Source organism: Barbus barbus (genome assembly GCF_936440315.1).
Source record: "Barbus barbus genome assembly, chromosome: 41".
Taxonomy (NCBI): Eukaryota; Metazoa; Chordata; class Actinopteri; order Cypriniformes; family Cyprinidae; genus Barbus; species Barbus barbus.
In genome coordinates, this window is record NC_136719.1 from 9,481,005 (window position 1) to 9,506,705 (window position 25,701).

The following is a 25,701-nucleotide window of genomic DNA, read 5'->3' on the forward strand; positions in this document are numbered from 1 at the left end:
AAAAAGTGAATATTATGAGAAACTTAATATTATTCAGAATAATTCCGTTCTGGGAGACAACTGATAAAGATGTAATGAAAAGGAAGTCGCGAAATATCTTTTTTTTTTTTTTGCCTTGTTGTAATGTACGTCAAAGTGTAATGGATTATCAAAATTAAGAAAAAATGTAGGGGACTTGGTTTAATCGAACAGTTGTTGATATGATGGAGGCAGATGTGAATGTGAGCTTGCAGTCGAATGTAAGAAATGGGTGGGGTTTAAGCAGACTAAACGACTGGACATACCTCAGCATGTCACCAGAAAAAAAAAATATTGTAAGAACAATTACGAGCTCAATTTTTTTTATAACGAAACACTGAAATCTTTCACAATAAGCTCAATAACATTTCATGTCGAAAATTCTACATTATTCTGTCTAATTAAACAAAAATAAAATATCAAAAACTAGAAAATTGTTTGAATTTATGTGAATTTAGGCATCACAACAGTATAATGTACAGTAAAACATATCTGTTTAAGATGTAATAACACTGTTAAATGTATTGTTTTTAAAGATTAACTTTGTAAGTGTGCATTGCAAGACGGCTAAGGTCATCTAATCCTAAAAACAGATTAAGTAAATCTAATACCAAATTCTAATATCGACCAATATGGTACCAATATACCATGTCTCCCTAAGAGAAACAAACAAAACAATTATGTAATGCACCTTTAATGTATTAGTCAAAGGTGTCTGCGTTTCTATCAGTCCACCAAACAAACCAAGTTACCAGGCAGCTACGATGAACTATCTTCTGTTTTCTTTTCTCTCAGCCTGCGATGGGCTATAAAGGAGGCAAGAGGAGACGTCCCCTCAACACCTACTCCCTCGTTGTTTTCCTTTCCTTTCCTTTCACAACTTCTCTCCTCGTTCCCCCTCGTGTGTGAAATTCTCTCTGCCGTAAAGATGGCTGCAGCCACCGGAGGTATTTTTAGCTTTTGGCAGACCCCCATTCATCCTCCCCTCTCCAGCTCCCTTATTCTTTGCTGGAGAGCTATTTTCTGCACCGGGGTCAGTGGTGGCCAGAAATTTGGACAACACACTCCACACTTCACAAATACTGTCGAAGCAAACAAGCGATAAATCCTCCCCGTCCCTTCATTCCCACGGCGCGTGGTGTTGTATTTCCCTCCGGAGATTCTGTCTGCATTAAACGCCTGTCCTGTTTGCTTTTTTAGTGTTGCACAATGAGTCTCAAATGAGATCTTGTAAACATTTGTGTTTTTGTTTAGTCTAAGTCTTTTTCTTTTCCTCTTCTTTTGCTTGCTGCAATCAAAGGCTCACAAGTTTCCTCAACAGACTACACAGGGATATAACACGGATCTACACAACTGTGTTAGGCACAGCAGAATGACCGGCATGTAAACCATAACATGCTTTATATGTATTTATGGGTCTAGTATATGATTTATCCAAATATGAAGACACAAATGTGTGTGCATTGGAGGCATAGTGGCAGCTCAGTCCTTTCTAATCTTGTTAACCCTCCCTCCAATCCTGTTAGGAGGGATTTGGTCAAGTCTTGGCAACCCCAATACCATCCCATTTGACCCACAGTGAGAGGGTGAAATACACAAAGCAAGAGAGAAAGTGAGTAGATGTGAGACAAGAATGTATGCCGCTTTCTTCCAGGTTTCTCTTGAGACACAAATCCCAATGCAGGAATCAAAACAAATTTTGGTAACTCGATGCCAGTTTTTTTCAGTGGCTGTGCCATGTGCTCCAACCAAAATGGAGAACAAGTATAACAAATTATTTCTGCAGACCTTTAAGAGTGTGGCCCTGTTTACACCTGGTATTACGGTATGTTTTGGTCAATCGGGTAGACGCATACCAGTTTCCACCTCTTTGGTCTACTTTTGATAACCTTCCTGATTTCTTTGGGTCTATGGACAGGTGTATGTATGGGCTTTTTCTGATCTTTTGATTAAATATTGCAAAATAAGCTCACGCAATTTACATATGAACATGAGTGAAGACAATAAAAAATTATAAAGAGAGCAGCAGCTTCCATTTCTGTTCTGATAGTCACAAAACTAGGCTGAATGCTGTCGATTTGTGTTAGAATCAGGAATGGTATGGGAAGAGTTGTTGAAGTGCGTAAAAAAAAAAGTTTAAGAATTAGGACCAAAGGCAGAGAGGATGTTGTCTTTTGTGCCTGTTCAATACATTCGACTACATGAGCGTCTACACTACGAATCCAGTAAAATGCATTTTCAGTACCTCTGAAAGTAGTTGAAAGTAGACAAGTGCAAACTGTTTTAGACCCCATTTACACCCTGTTGTCCCCTTTTGATTGGACTAAAAACGCTTCTTAATACCAGATGTAAACAGAGCCTGTGTGTCAAGGTCAACAAGTATCTTAAAATATTACATAACTTGACTGTTTAATGACAAGACAAGGTTAATTCAACTTACCAAAAACCTAATGATTATGATTTGTGAATGTAATGAAAAATGTTTAGCTTGAAAAATATATTTAAGAACATTTGAAAATAATCATTAAGATGTGTAAACTGTCATGTAAAATGTCATGCAGTGCAGCTCCACAGAAATTGTGATATTAATGTAATTAAAAAATTCATATTTGTAAAATTATATATATATATATATATATATATATATATATATATATATATATATATATATATATATATATATATATATATATATATATATATATATATATACATACATACACACACTTTTTATAATGAAAAAATATTTACTTTTTTTTCCCGGAAATAACTGAATATCATAAATGTCTAGTTTAACAAAACACTTGAATGAAGTAATACAATAAATAAATACAACCCACAGTAAACCTATTTCTGCAGATGAAAAGTAGAGGAGAGGCTAAAAATGTGAGCGAGAGGCAGGATATGGTGTAAAAGTGATACAGGCCGCTGGGAGCTCCAGCGTCATCGGGGCCCTTGTGAAGCACATGGCAGAGGCAGAAAGTCTGAGAGTGAAAACCGGAATGGAGGCATGCTGGGACGTGTCTCTCTAGGTGGCGTTGCTCTGGTGCTGGAGGACTGAATAAAGCTCTGTTGTTCATGCCCGGGGGCTTAAAGCAATTAAGAGCTCACTTGAGAATTAATCTGTGTGATTATTCCCTCATAATATCACACACAGATCAGCGCTAGAGGACCGAGTCAGAGAGAGAAGCTTGTTTAAATAACGCCAGGCACTGTGGGCAATTCATGCTGAATGTAGACAAATTAAACAAGGCTCTAAAACACACACATATACAGTATGTAGACATAATTAAACAATGGTTAAAGAGAAAGCTGTGACCACCCTCCTACAACTGGTCTTCAGACCAAAAAAGAAAAAAAAAAAACAGGACTAGGAAACCACAGACTCCTAAAATTAAACATTTAAGGACCAAATGAATTTATAATTACAAGTTTATACATTGTTATTTGAACAACCCATCATGAACCTAAACTGATTCCATTTGAATCAGACATAACTGCAAAATGACTCGCAGGGAGTCTGTATGAACAACTGATTCTGATGCAATAAGTTTGAGGCAGTTTTGTGAAACTTTTGTAATGATTTGTTAAGAAGAACCAGTTCATAAGAGTCATTTGTTTGCATATCAGACATTCTGGCTCACGCTGTTTCTTGTTGCGTGCATGAAACAGTGCCAAAAAGGGTATTGTAGCTAAATAAATATATATATATATATATATATATATATATATATATATATATATATATATATATATATATATATATATATATAAAAATTTCGCAGTCTGCCTAAAACAAATTACATAACAGACTCAAGGGGTTATAATACATCTTGACAAAGTATTTGTCAGCATTCCTATTGATAGTTTTCATGTGAACGCTCACCTGGCGGGCAAAAAACGCAGCTTTGCTCCACTGACCGCCAGCTATTTTTACGCAGATTGCATCAAGTAATAATGTAGTAAAAAGCAGATATTAAAAGGCGAGATTCAGTGGACACCTTATTGATATATATTTTGTACAGGCAAGAGGATGAAGCCAGAATATAAACGCAACGTGCAAAGTTTCACATTAAATGGCTTCCCATAGAAAACCATTAGAAGGACTGTTAAGCGGACTGCGTTCATGTTCCCGGCCTCATCTGCTTGTGTAAACTATGCATCATTAATGTGGTGATTACTGAATTTGATCTTTTAATATTATGGTTTTAAATATATTAAGGCACTTTGGCACAACATTTTGTCGCACTGTTTATGATTTAAATATTGCCGCGGGTGCTTAATATGGATTGCAAATGGCCAAAACTTGCATTTTGTTCAGAAATACCTTTGTTTTATTCTTTTGAGAGGTGATCTAGATATTTGCGGCTGTGAAACAGATGAAAAATTGACAGGCTTGTGCAGCAGTTTTATGGACGTTTTGCCCTCCAAGTCTTCGAGGCGGTCACGTGACTGAAAACTTTCAATTGGTAACGTTGTGATTAATTAATGGTTTAAGGCTTAAACTTTTAATGCCTAACTTTAAACGCCTTTAAAGAAAATGAATGGGAAATATACAGTAGTTCCAAGGCTGCTTAAAAAAGTGGGTATTTACTGCACTGCTTAATGAGGTTTTGAATGAATGACGTTCAGCAGTTTTCACTAAAATGCAATGCTGCACGATTCTTCAAACAGGCAGAGACATGTAGTTTACATACAAAACAAGTGAAAACACACACTCTCTGATATTTGAGACTGGAATTTCACTTTGCCAAGAAAACGGTACTCTTAGTGCTGGCGCTTTCTGTCTGAGTCAGAACTACCGCACCTCAGGGGGGAATTTGGTGTCCAGTACAAGGAAGGTCAAAGGTTAAAGGTACAAGGCCAAATGTCAGATAGCTATATCATTGGCGCAAAAAGCCTTAACACTGCTTCAGAGGAATTCCCTCTCAGCCGATGTTCTCAGCCAATAGAGAGGTGTAATAGTGGAAATTTAGCAAAAAAAATAAAAAAAAATAAAAAACCATTTTAAACTAAATTGAAAGAAATAGAGTAATTGTTCAAGGTATTATCAGTCTATCACTAGTACGAATAATTCTAAAAATAACTTCTGCCCAGCATTTGTGCAATGTTTAATGCACAGAAAAGCAACATCAGGCAAAATGAGCAGGTAAATCTCCAGATAAATGGAACCAAGAGCAATACAGAACAGTTCAGTGTCCTGACACCACCCTGCGGAGACTTGGGGGCCAAACTCGGAGCTCTGGCGAAGTCGAATTGGTCACAGATTCCCAAAATGAGGCCTGAAAATCAGACTGGGTCTTAATGTGTGACAAAGTTACTTCTTATACACAGAAAAAAGGCAGAAATTTCACAGAAAAGAAAAGCATTTGCTAACTCTGATCTTGTTCTAACAGGCTCTGAAACTCAAGCTCGCAGTTGAACAAAGAGAACGAGCTTTCATAACTTCACTCACTGTATACACACATAATGTGTACACACACACGCACACAAATCTACTTCAGCATAAAGATGTGTGAGCTAAAAGTACATGTACATTCTCTCTTAAATCATCAACTATCATTGAAAAGCCAAAAACCCTGTGTGAAATAACAGCCACATAGTATTATCACACACAAATAGTATATTTGGTCAACAGATATTTTTAATACCAGAAGCTGCAGTAAGTATTCGCCGGAGTTATGCTGTGGTTTGAAGTCCTTGTATGGAGATCCTACTGTAAATTTCGGCTCATTTTGTGCAGTCTCACGGGAAACTGAAACCTCAACTATAAGAACCATCAAGAGCACCATAATGCTTTGCACTGAACTTGCACACTGGCCATTGATTAGAATATTACATATTTACTTAAATATCAATTAAAATTAAATAAATATTAACTTAGTTAATTATTTCTTTAAATATTGTAGTTAACTATTTATTGTCACTTTTCCATACAGTGTGCCCATCATGATTGACTAATAAATATGCAAATAAAACGTTAATTCAGGGTTTCCACATTTACAGTATGAAATAGTCCACAGAAGAAACAAGCATGATGTTTAACCAGAGTTTACAGTGAGAAGTTTCAAGTGTGAAGAGCCCAAAAGACAAAGAGATAAAGGGACAGGACAGGAGAGGAGAGGAAGTGTTGTAACTCTTCAGATGTTGTAAGTGACACACGGCGCTTGAAATCTAATGAGTCAGCCGCCACCTCTTCCTCTTTCTAGATGCTCACCTCTCACCAGATCAAACCAGATGTCCTGACAAACAATGAGTCCACATCACCACAACTAACGCTCATGCTAACATCCGTGCAAAGACCCACATGCCCCCTTCATTAGATAACACGGTTCGGTTCAACACAGCTGAATGAGTTAGCTATTTGCTCATCTAACACATCCTGTTTAATGTACAGTAGCATCAAGATGTAGATTTGGACATTTCAGCAAATATACTGAAAAAAAAAAAAATGGGTGTAGGATTTAATAAACAATTTTCACTCAGAAATTGCTAGTAAATTTTACAAATAATTAGAAAGAAATAGCAAGTAAAATATCGAATACAATTTAAATTTTCAAATAGAAAGATTTAAATATTCTTGTAAAACACTACAATAATCTTTATATTTACAACTTTAAAAAAAACAGTTGTCTTGTCATTCACTTATGCTCTATATTATAATACACTACCATACACAGTTGTGTGTTTTTTAAAATAAGTCAGTTATTCTCACCATTTATTTAATTAAAATGGAGTAAAAACAATAAATTGTGAAATATTATTACAATTTAAAATAATAATTATTATTTTATATATTATTCTTTCTGTTTTAATATATTGTCAAATGTAATTTATTCCAGTGATGCAAAGCTGAATTTTCAGCATCATTACTCCAGTCTTCAGTGCCACATGATCCTTCAGAAATCATTCTAATATGCTGATTTGCTGCACAAGAAGCATTTCGTCTTCTTATCAATTATTACAACATTATTAACAATGTTGAAAACAGTTGTGCTGCTTCATATTTTTAAATGCATTCTTGCTAAATAAACATATATCAGAATAGCAGGTCAGAATAGTTTTATTTGAAAGTTTGAGCAACTTTCTGCCATTTACTCAAGTTTACATGACGAGAAGCTAAGGATTCTGTAATACCAGTGTTTGCTAATAACACTGACACATGACACTTGAGTGACTTGTGAGCTACCATGTGCCACCTCAAGAGCAGGCATTAAAAAGCAGAAGCGTCCTGTGCCCATGGTTGCAGTCCATAACATGTACCAACTTCCTCTGTGAGCCAATTCAACAGTCCCTCTCCTGGTAGCTTATGGGGGATCAAAAGGTCATGACCCCTGGAGAAAACAAGGCAAATGTGAACTATAACTGTTATAGTTACAGCAAGTCTGAGCTGGAGACTGAATAAATAGCTTGATTTTATTAAGTTAGGAAGTTCTTTAAGACTAAAGAGGCCTTTCCCGGATCCACCAATTCTGAAAAAGACTAACAGTATTTCTACTTCCTGCTGGGAAACTCAAATGGGAATTTCCCCATCAATGGTGGATTATCTCCATCCCATGATACAATATTTCATACTAGTGATCATTAACTGTATTAGTCCTGAAGCTTTAGTGTGTCATACCTGTGCTTATATATGAAATCCACATGTGAAGAGAATTGAAATTCTATTTAGCCGGTGACATTAGAAGTAAACCACTCCATATGTGTTAGTTAAAAGCAAGACAAGGATGTATAAAACACAGTGAAAGATTCAGAAAAGCATTAGTAGTCTATGAAAGTAAGAGTTTAAAAGAGGGAGCTGCCTCAGAGAAACAATGAGAAGAGGAAGTGGTTTCATTGAAGAGCAACCGCAGCAGCGGCCCACCAAGAACTGGCTACGTTTTGGTCTTAAATCACTGCAAACACACATTACAGCCATTTAAAGCAACACAAATCTGTATTTGTAGCGTCTCTTTCACTCTGTCACATGACATAACTATCACATTTGTTTGGAGGTTACAGCATAAGGCTCAGCAGAAATGCTCACGTTGCAAACTCACCCAACTATTGATTGGGCAAACTGGATGACATCAGTTCGCTTTTCAATATGAAACCAAATTTAAAATGTTTAAGAGTTTCTTTGATGGTTAGCTGCTAGCATGCACATTACTGCTAATAAAGATTTCATTGAATAGAGTACAACAGAAGCTTTAACATGCATTCATGCCATTTCGCAATTACCGTAATTATAGATGACAACCTAAACGTTCTACCCTGAGCTGGAGTAATCAATGGACAAAGCTGTTATTGATAAACTTTAAAGTTTATTTATCTCTTATAGTAGACCATTAGACATTCTCCAAGTCTGGAGTGTTTCTGTATGTTTTCTGTACAAGTTCTAATTATGAATTCTTTAAGGACATGAACAATTCTTGCAAGTCAGAATCTCATAATTATGGTAAAATCGACATAACATTAAAGGGATAGTTCACCCAAAAATTAAAATAACCCCATGAATTACCCTTTGACTTTCTTTTTTTCAGAGGAATACAATCTGAGTTATATTAAGCTTCCAAGCTTTATAATGGCAGTGAATAGGAGTTGAGATTTTGAAGTCCAATAAAGTGCATTCATCCATCATAAAAAGTGCTCCAAACAGCTCCCAGGGGTTAATAAAGGCCTTCTGAAGCAAATTGATGTGTGAGATTGTGTAAGAAAAATATCCATATTTAAAACTTATATATAAACCATAATCTATTTAAACCAGGGCTGTCCAAACTCGGTCCTGGAGGGCCGGTGTCCTGCAGAGTTTAGCTCCAACTTGCCTCAACACACCTGCATGGAAGCTTCTAGTATGCCTAGTAAGAGCTTGATTAGCTGCTTCAGGTGTGTTTAATTAGGGTTGGAGCTAAACTCTGCAGGACACCGGCCCTCCAGGACCGAGCTTGGACACCCCTGATTTAAACTATATAAACCATAATCTGTACACTCTAAAAATACTGGGTTATTTTTTAACCCAAATGCTGGGTTCAGCCTGTTGGGTAATTTTTTTTAGTTGTTTTAATATTTTTTACCCAGGCGCGTTTTTTTTTTTTTTTCTTACCCAAATGCTGGGTTCAGCTTGTTGGGTCATTTTATTGGTTTATTTTTAATATTTTTGTTTTACCCAGGTGCTAGGTAGATTTTCTGTACCTAAGCTGCTGGGTCATATTTAATGCTGGGTTATTTTTTCTACCCAACCGCTAAGTTGGGCTAGTCTCCAACGAAACAACCCAGCTGCTGAGTTCTAGTCAGATCGCGGGCTTTTTGCATCCACTACAGGAGAGAGTTGTTCTCAGTGCCATCGGCACCGTTTTGGTGCACTTCTTCAGCAAAATAAAAGGTTTGTATACATTTTATTTCATTTATAAAGTCTTCACCGTGCTGTTAATTATATTATTTTACGCAACACAACATAAGGACGAGTCAGTCAGCCGTGTCAGGAGCAGTCGCTTTGCATGATGAAAACGCCCTTTGCCTTGCATAACATAAATAAATTTTATTCGTTATAATACTGAGTTTAATTTAGTTTGATGTTAAAATGTTCTCTAATCTCAGTACTGTTTGATTATGGGCAGGTTATGGAGCTAGTCACGGCATCTTTCAGCTACGAGTGAAACACGAGACCGCGGTCTGATTTCGGCGACACCCGGTTTGCGAATTAGCACTATTCCGGTAAAAAACGATTACAGAGAACAGTTGGATGTGCTTAAAATAAAATGCTACTTTTCAATGTTACTTTTTTCTAAAATGCTTGTTAAACGAGTTTAAATGTATGTAATGCCTCTATTTATTCTGTGTGATTTTTAATTTCCAGCCCATTTTAAGGCATCAATATAATAATTTTTTAGGAGGTTTTATTATATTATTATTCAGCTTCTGCTAACTGTCGTACACGCGTTAATGAGAGAGTGGTGTTCCAGCGAATGAAGTAGGACATAGGCATAGCATTGGCTCTGGTGACAACGTTAGTCTCACAAGAACCAATTTTGTTTACAGCAAAGGAAAACCAGTCTCCTCTTGGCTTTTATCGAATTTCTTTATTACACTGTAATAAAGAAATATTACACCGATTCCTCTGGGAATCCATCTGGGAAATTATTTTGCCTCATGCATCCCTCATAAGAATTTCCAGATCATAGATTCCTATTGAGACGACTGCATTTATCCTGTGAAATTTCGCTGTACAAAGGTAAATATGCCCTCACCTTAAAATAGGAAATAATTAATTTCACAATATATAGCTTTGTTTATTTAACATTATATGTAACAATCTAAAAGGCATTAATGGCCATATTTACATAGTAATTAAGCCACCATTTGTCATAAATCAAATATGCTGCAGGAGGCATGTTGGAATCACTAGGTGGACCCATTTGTTCATAACAATGGCATCTAGCTGCAGGGGCTAACAGGGTCATGCTAACTAGCTAAACCTTGACCACATGATTCTACTAAGAAAACATCTCAATATACAGTGTATACTGCAGTATGCTAGCATTCTGTTCTAAACATAGCCTACGATGCTCATGCATGATCACAACAGCACATCAACACGGTGACCGAGAATCAATCCTTGTAAGTCTGGAACCTGGAGCTTTTTGGAAACCAGCCCAGATCCTGGACTACACCACCTCCATTCCTTTTAAAAAAGACATAGCCGCTTGTTTTCTAAAAGAAGTATCAAAACCAACAGACTTGAGAGCACAGAGCACCCCCAACCTGGCATCAAGCGTGAGAAACTCAGGGATCTCCTGAGGGCAAGAAACTTAACCCAGCAGAGGGGGAGGGAGAGAGAGAATGTGCACTGAAGTTCGGGTTTATATATAAATATATGAGTCAAACTTTAGTGTATGGAGCGAGGAGGAGCTCTGCAGAAAGATGTGCAACTAAAACTGCAGGAGATAGGAGTAAGCTGCTCTGTGCTGTTAAAGAGAAGAGGAAAACTCCCTTACACACACACAAATAGAATGAATGTCTGTCTGCTTGTCTGTTTTTAGATCTAAATCTTGCTTTACTCTAACTTTATCCAGATGCCATGGCAGACTGGCCATGAATCATGTGACTTATCACTCCCTCCCTCTGCTGACTTCTTCCCGTCTCAGCTTTCCAGCAGTCTTTGTCTCTTGATGAAGATATCTGGATCTCTTGTTCTCCATCCATCTCTGCTGTTCAGGGAGCGTTGATAGAACAAGACTAGCAAAGAAAGCATGCGTGTGATTTTCAGGAGCAACACTTTTTTTTTTTTAAATGACAGGACTCTACCAAAATGTTTCAAATGTGATGATTTCTTTCTAGAGCTTAAGTTAAAATACAAAAATATGTCTTAAGGGATGTAGTAATTATAAATAACTTAATTTAGGCTCACTTGAAATAAGTTTATGGGAGGTTCTAATAAATTGTGTGTCTGTGTGTGGAATAGGAAAGCAGGCAAGAAGAAAAGAAAGAAGATTAATAAGGACAGGATAACAAAGCAGAGGAGACTAGATGGGATGTGAGGAGAGGAGAAAAGAGGAGGCAAGAGGTGAGGAGAAGAGAACAAAGTTGAGGAAATGAGAGGATACTTGAGCAAAAGAGGAGTTTGCATGCTGCAAACAACTCGAGCAATAACCAGAATACTTTTCTCATGTATTAAACACAAATAGCATAGTTAGTGAAGAAAAGAAAACACAAATAATGCTAAACATCAGGAGGATTGCCGATCTATGGGGTTTAACCAGGACCAGACGGCATCTGCAAACATGTTTCACATTTTCTGCCATGATTTTGGAGGGAAAACCTCTGGAATGGAGTTGGTAAACTGCAGTAGACTGAGCTGGAAGTGCTTCAATCCTATTGGTAGCTTTATCAAATTATCCAAAACCCTTTAAGGAATAGTTCACACAAAAATCTAAATTCTGTCATCATTTAATCTCCCTCAGGTTGTTGTTACCTTATATGACTTTCTTTCGTCTGCAAAACACAAAATAAGATATTTTAAAGAATTTTTGGTGACCACTGACTTCCATTGTATTTTCTCAAAATATATTCCGAGTTCCACTGAAAGTAATTCATACAGGTTTGAAACAACATGAAAGAAATGGGAATTTCCAATTCCACTCTAAAAGTAAAGTTTTTTTTACTGGTATCTATGTTTCCATTGAACCTTTCCATTTCACAAAATGTTCTTTATAGTGGAAAAAGGTTCTTTAGATTATTAAAATGTTCTTCAAACTAAGTGAACTGTCTTTTAAGAACTGTTCACTGAAATGTTCTTTGGGGAATCCAAACGGTTCTTCTATGGCATCACTGCAGCCCCATTTTTTTAGGGATGCACAATATCGGAATTGGCCGATAATGGCTTTGAATGTAAATATCGGCATCGGTCCAATTTGAAAAATAATGCCGATATGTCTTGCCGATAAGAGGAATACGTTAACTCACATGTGCTCAGGGTGTGCTAGTGATTAGATCACGTCAGCAGTGTAGCTCATTCTTGAAGCAAAGTTTTGTCTGAATGATTAGACTCGCTCTGTGAAAGCACGTACAGAATAGGGATGGCTCAATACCATAATTTTGGCTTCGGTACGATACCAGAACTTAATACCTCGGTATCGATACCACAGGTGACAAATAACCAGCCTCAAAAAATAAGTGAATTTAAAACAATTTTATTAAAATAAAATATATAATAATAAAAACAGATTCTCATCTTAATACCTTTGTATGAAACTGTAACAAAAAACCTACAGGGAACATAGGTTACATTTTGACTGAGAAAATACAAGTAACGCAATTAATGCAACAAATGTTGCTTTATTGTGAAGTGTTATTCTAACTAATTAATATTCAAAATCACATTATTATTTCTCTCTCTCTCAGATTGTTTTCAGATTTCAGCCAAATAAAAAGCAATAAATATAAATCTCACTCTCTCTGCTGCTTCATATTAGCGGTCGGCAGCGCGGCAGAAACATTCCCTTCATATTACTGATACTAAAATTAATATAGCACAACTCTTGTTTGATTAAAATTCAGTTAATATTAGATATGCAAGTGCATATATTACGTGACCAAAACATCACTGGTTCTAGCGTGTCACACATGCACATTTGATCTTACTGTATCACATCTGTATGTGCGTTCATCAGTTGCAAATAAAAGTTCAAATTAAATCTGAATTTATGAATGATGCACTCACCTGTCGATCTCTTAATTCTCTGAAAAGATCAGGATGAGCAAGAGACTAATGCTTAAAAAGGTTTGATGATTTCAGTTCGTTCACCTTTGTCATCTGTTTTGTATGCAGAGTAATGCCATATTTCACTTCTACTGTTCTCTTATAAATTTTGGGTGCGTTGATATAGTTTAATCTGTTTGATGATCTATTGCGTTGTTCTGTTGTCACATTTGCCAGTTGCACAGCAATTTGGGAAGCACTTCGCAACAGCAGCATATGAAATACCGAACTGAGCAAAATTATGATATTGTACCGTTTGAAATATAATATATAAATATAAGATATATAATGCAGCGATTGATATATAGTTTATTTATAGTTATTTTCAAAGCCTCAATGTGCTGTCAAAAAACCTTCATTATGGTTTATTTAATTCTAACAAATGTGTTCATGTTAAGAACTAACCAAAATTAAAAATATTTTGCGTATAATTTCTGCACAGGAGAGACTTGGTGTTGTTTCCAAACAAAAAGGAAATATATCGGTATTGGCCAAAATGATTTGAAAAATATCGGCATATCAGATATCGGCAAAATCCAATATCGTGCATCCCTACATTTTCTAAGAGTGCAATTCCATGTGGACTTGAATACATCAAACAGTTTTTGTCAGTATCTTATCAGGACATCACAGTAACTAAAATGGACAAAGCACATCAAAACACTCTTCAATCCACTAAACCACCACAAAAACACCGCAAACATAAACAGCAATGAAAGAAAAAGGCCAGTTACCAGAATGTCCATCATGGCTTGGCGGAGGGCAGCCTACTAGTCTTAAAATCCTCAATGATGTTAAATGCCTGGACACATGCATGTCATCCCCCCGCAGGCCGCGGACCTCTCCTTCACACACAAACACATACAGCACAAGCCGGAAAGCACAGGAACATACAAACAGGGCAACAGTAAGACACACACAGACACACAAATAGGGAGAGAGAATGAAGAGGGAGAAAAAGAGAAAGACTTTATATTAGTCACATCAAGCAAACGCTCACAATTAAATCTACGACTTTGTGTTTTATGAATTAGGCTAATTCAGTCAGGCATGTTAAGTTTAATCATCTACTAAAATGAGCATATGGTACCAGAATGTGAAACATTAGGTTTTTTAATCATTGTTGAGGGGGAGATTAAAATAAAAACCATTTTCAACACAATAAATTCAAGTCAAGTAAACACGCTGGACAGATGGCCAGTCCACCACAGGATAAATGCATAAATCATGGAAAAATCACCTTACAAAACACTCAAACTTACAAAACTATTTCACACTGTCTCCTAACCAAATATGAAGCAATAATGCAACAAGGTTAGACTTGTTTCTCATTGGTCCAAACCCCTCCTCCACATTTACACTACTGTTTAAGATTTTTAGATGCTTTTGAAAGCTCGTGCTCACCAAGGCTGAAATTATTAAATAAAAATAAAGTAAAACAGTACTATTTTGAAATATTACAATTTGAAATAACGGTTTTCTTTTAAAGTATGTTGTGCTGCTTAATATGTCTGTGGGAACTGTGATAGGCCTAATTCTTCCAGGATACTTTGATGAATAGAACTTTTTAACATTATGTCTTTACTGTGCATTTTTAGCTGTTTAATGTGTCCTTGCTGAATATAACTATTAATTTCTTCTTTAAAAAAAACACTAACTGACCCCAAACATACCCTAAACCTAAAATAAAAAAAATGTTCTGATTTGTGGTGATTGTGTCACATCATGCAGCTTCCTCATATTCATTGTGGAAAGCTCATATCATCATCTCAGCTTTCCATAGCTTAATTTGACATACACAAAATAAGGGCTTGGAATGTTCCTACATTCTCTGGCCAGTGAACTTCCATGATTTTTCAATTACCTTTATGTTTATGATGACAAGATGAGGAATGTTAAAAGCATATTATAGACTGCTTGCACAAGGATGGAAGAGTTGAACATAATTTTTTTATTTTTTTTTAAAAAGAAAGAAAAAATACTTTTTTAAACATATTTTTCAATGTTTTATTGGCTGATCTATTTACAACAAAGTACACATTAGCCTTGTTTCCATTCAAATCAAATATGGCACCTATTCCTCTGATCCATATTGTACAGAAAATATCTTACAAATGACAAAATCAAATCGACTCTGCTAAAAATCAAAGTCTAGTATGTCTAATTCATTTTGAGAACTTAACCAATATCGAGCATTACTAAATCACCATGCATCACTTGTCTAAACTTGTCTAAAACGTGATAAAATCAGCCCCAGATGTTCAGCCAGCTGCCACGATCCTGTGCCACCCTCAGATACACAGATGTGAGCTAAAAGGTCAATCAGTCCATGACCAAATGAACAACTGGCAATATGGTCTTAAATATGACTGAACAATGTACTTTCATTAATATTTATCATATTTAATTAACGTTCATATTAATATTAATGCATGTAATAGTACTTCTACAGCCACTACTGCTAATATAATTGTACTTCCCTAAATACTCTCATTAAACGATTAATACTATAGATCAGACTGATACTTACATAGCTGCAAGTTTTGTGGGGTAGATAAATATCTCTAGACTGTCAACTAACCTCTACCAGATCGTCTGGTGAGGCGTTTGTGACTACGTAGGGAACTAAAGGCACTGCTGAGTCTGCTATAGCCAAAATCTCCTACTTCCCTTTTGACACTGTGAAGGAGAGAGGAGGAAGGGGAGCTACACTTAAAAAGAGGAAACGGTCAACAGAAGACTGGGGAAGAAAAGCGGACATTGGCGAGGACATGCGTAAGAAAAAGCAGAGACGGAAGGCAAAAACATGAGCGCTCAAAGTAAGAGGGAGTGGTCTTTGTTGGCCAACCTCTCCACCGACACTGTGATGTTTCAGTGATGTATATATTATGAAATTGCATTTGGAAACTTCAAAAATGGCGTAATCAAACTGGTTTTCAATAACACAGAGTTAAGGGGTCATCGGATGCCCATATAACACAAGTTGATATGTTGCTCTTTTGTGGAGTGACGAGCAGACCATAGATATGTGCAGATAATTAATAATAATAATTTGTGACGTATTGTCAAGTATGGTGACCCATACTCGAAATTGGTGCTCTGCGTTTAACCCATCCAAGTGCACACACACAGCAGTGAGTAGTGAACAAATGCACACACACACACACACACACCGTGAACACACACCCGGAGCAGTGGGCAGCCATGCTGCAGCGCCCGGGGAGCAGTTGGGGGTTCGGCGCCTTGCTCAAGGGCACCTCAGTCGTGGTATTGAGGGTAGAGAGAGCGCTGGACATTCACTCCCCCCACCTACAATCCCTGCCGGCCGGGGACTCGAACCCGCAACCTTTCGATTACGAGTCCGACTCTCTAACCATTAGGCCACGAATTCGATAGCGGTCGAATCGGGGAATCCCTATTCGAAAGGGAAAGGGAAAGATCCCTATTCGACCGCTCCAGATAAATTGACGCGCCAGCCATCTTGCCTTCACTATAACGTCCCATTCACACAGGGCGCCGTCGTCAACGCTTGACGGAGGGCGTGTCTGAAGCTTGGTGCTGACGCGACCGTCATAGTGACAACAGCCAATCACAAGCCAAACACATTACTTTCCTGGTGTTGCATGAACGGGATTGGTCAGCGTCTGCGCTAGGCTTATTTGCATAAGGTGATCTGATTGGCTGATACCTGCGTTGGTGCTTGAAAAGTTTAAAAGTTTTCAACTTCTGCTGCGAGCAATTCCAGTGAAGCAACGCGATGGACCCACAATTCAGTTCGGCAACGTTTGACGCCACTCGATTCAAAGTAAACGAGAGGCGTTGATGCCGACGCCCCGTGTGAATGGGGCGTAATAATCAATGAATATTCAAAGATATACAAGCTTATAACTTGCTGTTGTAGACGCACACAGTCAATGCGCAGACCGTTTCATAAATGGCGGATGGCTTAAATATCGCGGCCCATAGAAACAGTCGATAATGAGGCATCTATGGAGCATACTAAACTTCAGCCATGAAACTGGCTAACTAGCACATTATTAGGAAAGGTGATTTGCAAAGATTCATAAAAACCCTTATACTCACTTCTTCTGTAGATAAAGCTGGATCACGAATGATTCGGGCGAAAATAGACATTTATGTAGATCGGCTTCAGCGGCTCAGATGTCGGGAGTAACTCACGACTGCTATATTCATTATTACTTCCAACAAATAAACACTTCAATCACTTAATCGGAGACATCTTGTCTTCCCCTGCACCGGAGCTGACACAATGGCGGACAGCTCTCAGCTCACTCAGGGCGGGTCTAAGGTAAGATGCTAGTATCAATCACCTCTCGTGGGGGGGTTCTGTACAGAACTATGTCATTCCGACAGGAACCTCAGAACAGCCTGATTTGAGAAAGGGGATTTTAAAACAGGGATTTAAAAAAAAAAAACACTGGGTGGATTTTTTTTCATTATAGGATGGATGTGTGGTTCAACCTTAATTTTATGAATCTACGAGAATACTTTTTGTGAAAAGAAAACTCGGATTTCATCAAAAATATCTTATTTTGTGTTCCAAAGATGATTGGAGGTCTTGCAGGTTTGGAACAACATGAGGGCGACTAATTAATGACTTTTTTTTTTGGTGAACTATCCCTTTAAAATAAAAGTGGTTCATAGGACTCCATTCATGAATCGATCATATGAAGACATACTACAGAATTGTAAGAGGAACAGACTGAATCATTACTTGAGGTAATTAACATTATAGCTTTCCCACCAGTCAGCTGTTAATTTGTGAAGCACTTCAACTGAATCACCAAGTCAGTGAGTTGAATACTAAAACAGAATCTGTCAAAATCATAAATTAATAATTCAAACTGATTTTATAAATAGAATCAATGATTCATTGAAATTATCTGACTCGAACAGTTTGGACAGAAGAACAGAGTGGGATTTTCAGTAAGTAATGACTTCAAATTTCAATTATTTCACACCCAAAGGAATCATGACTTCAAAAGGCTTGGAATAAAAAAAAAAAAAAAATCACTTCTCAGATTCGTGGCTGTGACCCAGGCCCCTCCCACGACTGTTGATTGACACGGCCGTCTTACCTTAGACCTGCCCTGAGTGAGCGGTCATCAGTCCGCCATTGTTTTGACGCAGGAGCGGTTGTAGACAACAATGTCTCCTAAGTGAATGAGGTGTTTTGTTGTTGGATGTAATAATGAACATAGCAGTCGTCATTTACTCCTAACATCTGAGCCGCTGAAGACTCAGTGGATTACATTTGTTTGTGAAGGGAATGCATCCTCCGATCTACCTAAATGTGTTTATGTCCGTGCGAATCATTCTTGATGCAGCTTCACCTACAGAACGAGTATAAGGGTTTTTAAGGAATTTTGCCTTTCCTAATAATGTGCTAGTTAGCAAGTTTCATGATGAATGCGGCTAAAGTTTACAGTCTCTCTGAGAACTGCGCGTCACCCCCCGGAGGGAGAGGGGTTGGGGTGAGCAGAGCTCATTAGCATTTAAAGAGAAATGCACTGAAACGACTTTCTGTGAAAAGAGCTGTTTTTGACTAGGTAAAAAGGGTCTTGTTTTATACTACCATTGAGAAATTTTAACCAAATTATGTTATAGACTTTTCATTAAGACCCTAAAGAATCATATCAAATCACGATATTACCGGACTGATATCGGAATCGGCCGACAATGAATTTAAATGTAAATATTGGCATCGGCCTGATATGAAAAAATATGCCGATATGTCTTGCCAATAAGAGGAATACATTAACTCACATGTGCTCAGGGTGTGCTAGTGATTAGATCACGTCAGCAGTGTGGCTCATTCTTGAAGCAAAGTTTTGTCTGAATGATGATTAGATTCACTGATTTACATCGCTGAACTTAATCTGTGAAAGCATGTACAGAATGACGCGGTCGGTGTGTGATAGTAAATAGTAACAGCACGTGCAGTGGCTGCTGTGACTGCCTCCCCCAGGTCCTAACGCCTGGTCGGTAAGGAGATTTAATCTTTAGGGGGCACTGTTGGCCTACTTCTAATTAAATTAAAAGTAAAATAGCCTACACAAATAACATTTAGACTGTGTTTCTGATTAAATAAAGCAGAAATTGATGTCATAAAATGAGTATGTTTTGATTTAATGGTCAGAAGCTATAGCGTAAATGAAAAAAATAAAAAAATAAAAATCACAAACATGACGCTTGTAAATTAAATAATTTTATATATACTGATTTATTCATTAATGTGTAATATGTTTTATTTTTTAAACAAATCATGAGCTCTAAAAGATTTTCAGAATTTTTACAACTCTTGTTTTAGACCATCTACAAATGTTAAATCCTAAAAAAAAATGTTAGGGTTAACACCGCATCTTTCTGGGGGGGAAAAATGCAGCAATCGGTAGTTTATTTATAGTTATTTTCAAAGCTTCAATGTACTGTAAAAAAAAAAAAAGAACCTTCATTATTTTTTAATTAATTCTAATAAATAAGTTGCTAAAAACTAACCAAAATTAAAAATTATTTATTTTTCTTATTTCTGCACAGGAGAGACTTATATAAGGAAATATATCGATCTCGGCCAAAATTAGATGAAAAATATCGGCATATCGGATATCGGCAAAAATCCAATATCGTGCATCCCTAATATCAACTTGTGGAAAATGGGCATCCGATGACCCCTTTAAGAGAGAAATATAAACAAATAGAAACAGGAAGTACAGAGGAAAGTGACAGACAGAGAAGAGTGAAAGAAATGAGGGTTGTGAAAGAGAGAGAGAAGACAAGAGGAGGAAAGAGTAGAGTGATGATAAAATAGAGAGAGAGAAATGTCTCCAGAATGACACAAGTGACTCATGGTTCAAATCCATTTTTCTAACAGCGACACCACGCTGTTGGGGACTTGCACTCCAGCCTTTCCCATCAACCCACAAAACAACAATGGTGCAATAAACTCTTGTTCACACAAGTTGTTTGTGAGTACACTTGAATTCTTAGGTTGTAAACTGAAGGGTCATGACCCAAAACTGAGTTCTGTTCTGACAGGGTTGTGGACAGCTAGGATATAAACAATACTAAATGCAAAATAAATGTTTTGTAACACCATACACATTTGATTACAGGAATATAATTAGATGTGTTTGTTGCAAAAGCCTCGCATTCAATCAAACATGATAGTATTTTGGCCCATATTCATTTTTCACTTGGTAAAGTGAAACTTTTGAGTCAAAAGCTGCTTGACACGACCTCATCCTTGAAAACCATCAATAAAATCAGGGATGGGTCCTGATTCATCTCCTGATTTAAATGCTGTCTCTGCAAATTGACAATTTTATCACCAACAAGTTTTACTCCAGCATATAATGTGAATACAATACTTCTCAGAATTATTTTGACAAGCAAGACTGTTCATGTCAAGGCTTGGTTTTACTGGGGAATGATACTGGCATTGTATTTCATCATGAAACAAGCAGCGTCATGAAAAACAATCTTGGTTGTTCCTGGACAGCATTTGTCCCTTTAACAATGTTCTGACAATTTAACAACTCAATCCTTCCCGTTTTATCTTTATTGATCAATAATCACAATTTTACACACAAAGCTTGTCAAAAATACCAATAAAATACATTTGCTATAAGTAGTTAACATTTTTATTTTAAAAAAATAGCCTACATCTAACAGTCTCCCTATAGAAGCCAAAAAACCGATGGTGATTCGTGTGCAATTTGAAAGTACAACACATTGGCACCCCCGACATTCACAAAGTTCAACACATCAGAAGAGTCATTCATTGACGAATCCACTACACTGCTAACTCTGTATGTTTGTTTTTGCATTCAGACAGATAATAGAAACATGTGTTTACTATCCTTTTCATCTTATTAGTACTCTACGCAACACATTTTATCACATTTGATTTCAAAATCAACAAAGCGCAAAAAGAAGAAAACAATAACACGTTTAGGTCATGACTTTCATCCAATCAAATGTTCTCTAGAATGAGAATATCCCGCCCCCTAATTATTCTAAATAAATAAATAAATAAATAAATAACAGTTTCAGGTCTCTGATCAAGCAATAAGCTATAGCAACAACAACTCACCATAACAACGCTACCGTACTAACCTAACATCATCCATTTCTCTTCAGCTTCTTATATATTATGTAAAAATGAAATGGCTGCAACATGCAGTGGCAACTCACTTTTGTTTTAAACGGAGCTGTTTTGACTAAACGGTGTTCTGATTGAATTAGGGCTTCAGAGACGACGACTGGTCCCTTATGAACCCTGCACAACCCTCAAGGTCCTGAATAAGGGAATCATTTATTCAGGATTCTGCTCCAGTTGCTTTTCTATTTTCTCTGGTTTTGTTCATTCAGGAACTGCTGTTGAATAATGTCTATACAGCAGACAGAATGAGTTTTTTTTTTCTTGCAATAGGATGTGGTTAAAGATATCTATCTCTGCAAACCTTACTGTAACTTTTTTTTTTTTTTTTTTGCAAAAATATGCAAATACAATGCACATTTATATCATTAAACTCTGTCTTTAGAGGTCAGTAAATGTAAAATTACACTAAATTGGCATGTCTAAATATAATTGGACATCTATTTTCAATCCAGAAATGAACTCAAAGTACTTAATTCGTACTAGTGAGTAAATAGAAAGAGAAACATCTCAGAGCACGATTTCCTGTCTACATTACACATCCTTGTAAATAAAACGAGTTGGAAGTACTACACCCACTGTAAAAGAAAAGTGCAACAATCCCATGTAATCAAAACTTAAGTTTAGTGGCTTTCACTTGATAAACTCTGAAGCCATCAATAAGTGCACTTTTAAAAGTTGATAAAAATAACTGACAAGGGCTGCTTTCCTAAAAGCATCGTAAGCTTAAGTACATCATAGACCCATTGAAACCAATGGAGCTACAATCAGTTTAGGGCGGCTTACGATGATTTTGGGAAAAGCAGCCCAGCAGAGTGTTTCCAGCATTTTTTATGCCTACATTCTGAATTGAATTTGATTAAATAAAATATAATGAACCATGAAATAATGTCTTTTTATTTGTTCTTCGGTTGCATGCAAAAACAAACATTTAACACGACCTGAGTTGTCCGATTCATGAAAAAAATAATTGACTCTTATGAGCATATTATACTTTCATAATCTAAATCATAATTCCATGAGGAATTCAATCATACTATTTATGTTTTTTCCAGCATTCTCTGTGAATTAAAATTTTCTTTTGCATTTAAAGGAACAATATGTAAGTTTTCGTATCTAGGAGGTCGCATTTTCAAAAAATTTCAAAACAATAACAAAGGCGAAGCTTGAATACGCTATGGAGGAGAATTTGACTGATTGGCCATTGCACTCAACAGACTCGTGTGTAATTGGTTAGAATGCGCAACACTAAAACCGTGTTAAAAGAATCATGGCGCAACACTGAGCAGACCTAAATTTAATGATTTAGATTAACTGTACAGCAACATTTGTGTCTGTCTGATTTTACGTCGTTGATAGGCGACAATGACCAGGACGAAACGCATAAAATTGGAATTTCTCTGGATTTATGGGGACTTTTGGGATAACGTACGTTAAGTGCACAACTGCATGAAATATATCACATTGTGCAAGTTGTTTTTGGATATTTTATAACAAAAATCTTACGTATTGTGCCTTTAAATCTTTTTTATTTTGACCATTATGTGGGGGGGAGGGTGAAGATGACTCATCCTGCACTACACAGATTTTTGTCCAATCAAATACTGTCTAGAACGAGAATGTCCCACCCTCCAAAACAGACTACAACTGTCTGACTGTGAGGTCTACTGACAAACTTAAAAATAAATAAAAGCCCATGGAATTATGTGGCTCAAACTTGCTTTTTTAATCGGAAACACATCAACACAATAAAGAATGTCACAGGGTTCTTAAAGTACTGCTACAAATAATAATCTCTAGGTCTCAGTTGCTGACTTAAAATTTAGTTTAGCTACTTTTCAAGGCTTTGACAAGCCAGGTTTTTCTCAGAAAAGCAAATGTGCTGGTCATGGGCACTCTGCTCACATTTTCAGAGATAAAGGTCTGGTTTCATTTCAAATGCACTACTACAAGAAACACAATGCAAACACAACGTTCTCTGTGAACTTAAGAGTGATTTTGTGGAGCAAATGAAGTAAACTCACTAAATCTGATTCCTGGTACAGCAGAGATGCTGCAGATATCAAAGCAGCTGAGTTTGACTGGCATGCCCACGTGGAAGCTTACTTGGAGTTTCAAAACATGTCATTCTTTTGGCTAAATATAGTCCTCGTTGTTGTCACCACAAACTAAGAAGGCTGCATGCGTCCACTATGATCCATTTAATTTCGTCGAGTAACAGATATGCCTATGACGAGGCCAACAAATAACCTAGGCATGAGAAAAATCATGGATTGGACATAAATCTCTCTTTACCTCGGGAATTCTCGCTCTGACGTCAGAGCTGCACGCGCGCTGTGTCTCCCCTCCGATTCCGCAGCGACACGCGAGAACGCGTTCAAAGCGCCTCCACGCGACACCGCGGCGGCGAGCACGCGCACACGCGCAATTCATTCACCCGAAGGTCCCGCGCGCGCCTCGCGAACGCGCTTTACTACACGGCCAGCTAAAAGGAAAGAAGAACATCTTTCGAGACGAAAACGATACGCGAATACACACACACAAGAAGCGTTCTATTCTCATTGCTTACCTAAAATACGCGGTTAATTAATAGAAATGCATAAATCCAAGGCAGTGAAAGATGATAACCTGAGCTTTATCCTCCCCCACTTCCTAGATGTTTGATTTGAATCCCCCCCCCCCCCCCCATATACAGCGCTATAATCCGTGCATTAGCTTTCACTCTCCGTTGCACCGAAATGCCCCAAACCAACCGAATCAGCCCATACTGCTTAACGGATAGCGGTTTAAAACACCGACTGAGGTGAAACCGGAATGCAAATGTTGTTTTATTTGAGATGAAAAATCAAACCTGTAATGCCCGTGACACACACACACACACACACACCGGTCTTCCTGTAATAACTGTACACTGAAAACACATCACTCCCGGAGCACGACTGCTGCATGGGGCTCACAAAATACATCTTACAGCAGATGCCAACTCAGTTTAGCTTTCCAAACACATATCTATCCCATCCTGATGAAGCGAAACGAGCAGAGACCTCCTCGCTGTAGTCTCTCTCGAATACATTCAAGCTCTGTTTCTAGGAAAGCCATAGAAGAAAGTTCCTGCCCATTAGACTGCACAAAAAACAAATGCAGAAACAGAAGATAGGGATTCACGGAGGACGACCCTTTCTTCGTGGGAAAAACGGGAAAGAACCCACCATCCTCTGACAAACTCAACGTTTATGCTGTTAAAAAACGCTAAGGATAACAATACTTACAATCTTGGCATTAAAATAATCTGGTGGGCGGTAGCCGTTTCGTTTTCTGAAGCACATCCGTTTGTTTTTTGTCTGTTTTGTGGGTAAAATACAGTCTTTTTTTTCCCTCTAATGTTCCAGCTTGAGAATCGACACCCTTACGGAGGCAGGCTGGGGATGAATTGCGCATGCGCTGATTTAGACAGTTCTGCTCAGTCGATTGACGAAGGGCTTCCTCAGTTATTGTCGTTTCCAGCGGAACTTTTCAAGTTGATCTTCCTATAATCATGCAGCTGAAATATAGTTCAGATTAAAACAATAAAACAAAAAGAGCACTTTTGGGGGGTCACAAAAACGTTTGGGACTTCAGTCATAGAATAAGGCCGACTAGGCCTTGCATTACTTGACCCTATATGCAGTCTATTATTTGACAATTTCACTTTTGTGTATTCTCTCTAATATATGTGAATAACACTAGCATTCTACTCAACTTAAATGTGTTTATGATATTTTTACAGGTACATAACACTTTATTGACGGAGAATCAGACATAGGATGTTTTAAATTACACAATGTCTATTAATCTAAGCATAATTATTTAATAGATTATAATCATGTCTTTATACAAATCTTGTAAATTTCCAGCAGGGGGCGCCAAACACTAAGGAGAACAACGCGTCACAAAAACCTCTCAGCATTTCTGCAAGATTTTTGAAGATAAAACAATTCACTATAAAAAAAGGCAGCTCAGTTGTGTTAATATACAAGTTTGATTACTTTAAATTATCCAGATCAGTTTCATTCCAAGATTCCACATGGTTTTACTGATAGAGTAGCCTACAGCATTGCTACACCAGATATTGTGACCTGATCTGAAGTACTGCATCTCTGTTGATAAACTCCACTGTTACAGGGTGAAACTGGCTATAGGAGGTGGTTGAGGGTTATGAGGGGACATCTGTGTAATGGCCACTTGGTGTCAGTAAAGCTCTCTGCCTCATTGTATGGCAGAAACCCCT

The 25,701-nt window shown here is 37.3% G+C and overlaps 1 protein-coding gene across 12 annotated transcripts in view; it reads right to left on the reverse strand.

The window, feature by feature from the left end:
* LOC306860881 (regulator of G-protein signaling 17-like) overlaps positions 1-24,866 on the reverse strand; it is a 45,615-nt gene extending 20,749 nt beyond the window's left edge. For 2 of the 12 annotated variants that reach the window (XR_013783426.1, XM_079402879.1), the window contains exons 1-2: positions 15,786-15,870; positions 13,990-14,100 (exon numbers count right to left, since the gene is read on the reverse strand). Coding sequence is in view for 8 of the 12 variants with exons in the window: in XM_079402879.1 (XP_079259005.1) it covers positions 13,990-14,004 (15 nt within the window). In the remaining 4 variants the exon portion in view is untranslated. Of the gene's footprint in view, positions 1-13,989; positions 14,101-15,785; positions 15,906-23,458; positions 23,841-24,703 lie in introns of those variants that run through there. The other 10 variants (XR_013783425.1, XM_079402882.1, XM_079402881.1 and 7 more) reach the window with 10 other exon arrangements.
* Between the last annotated feature and the right edge of the window lie 835 nt (positions 24,867-25,701).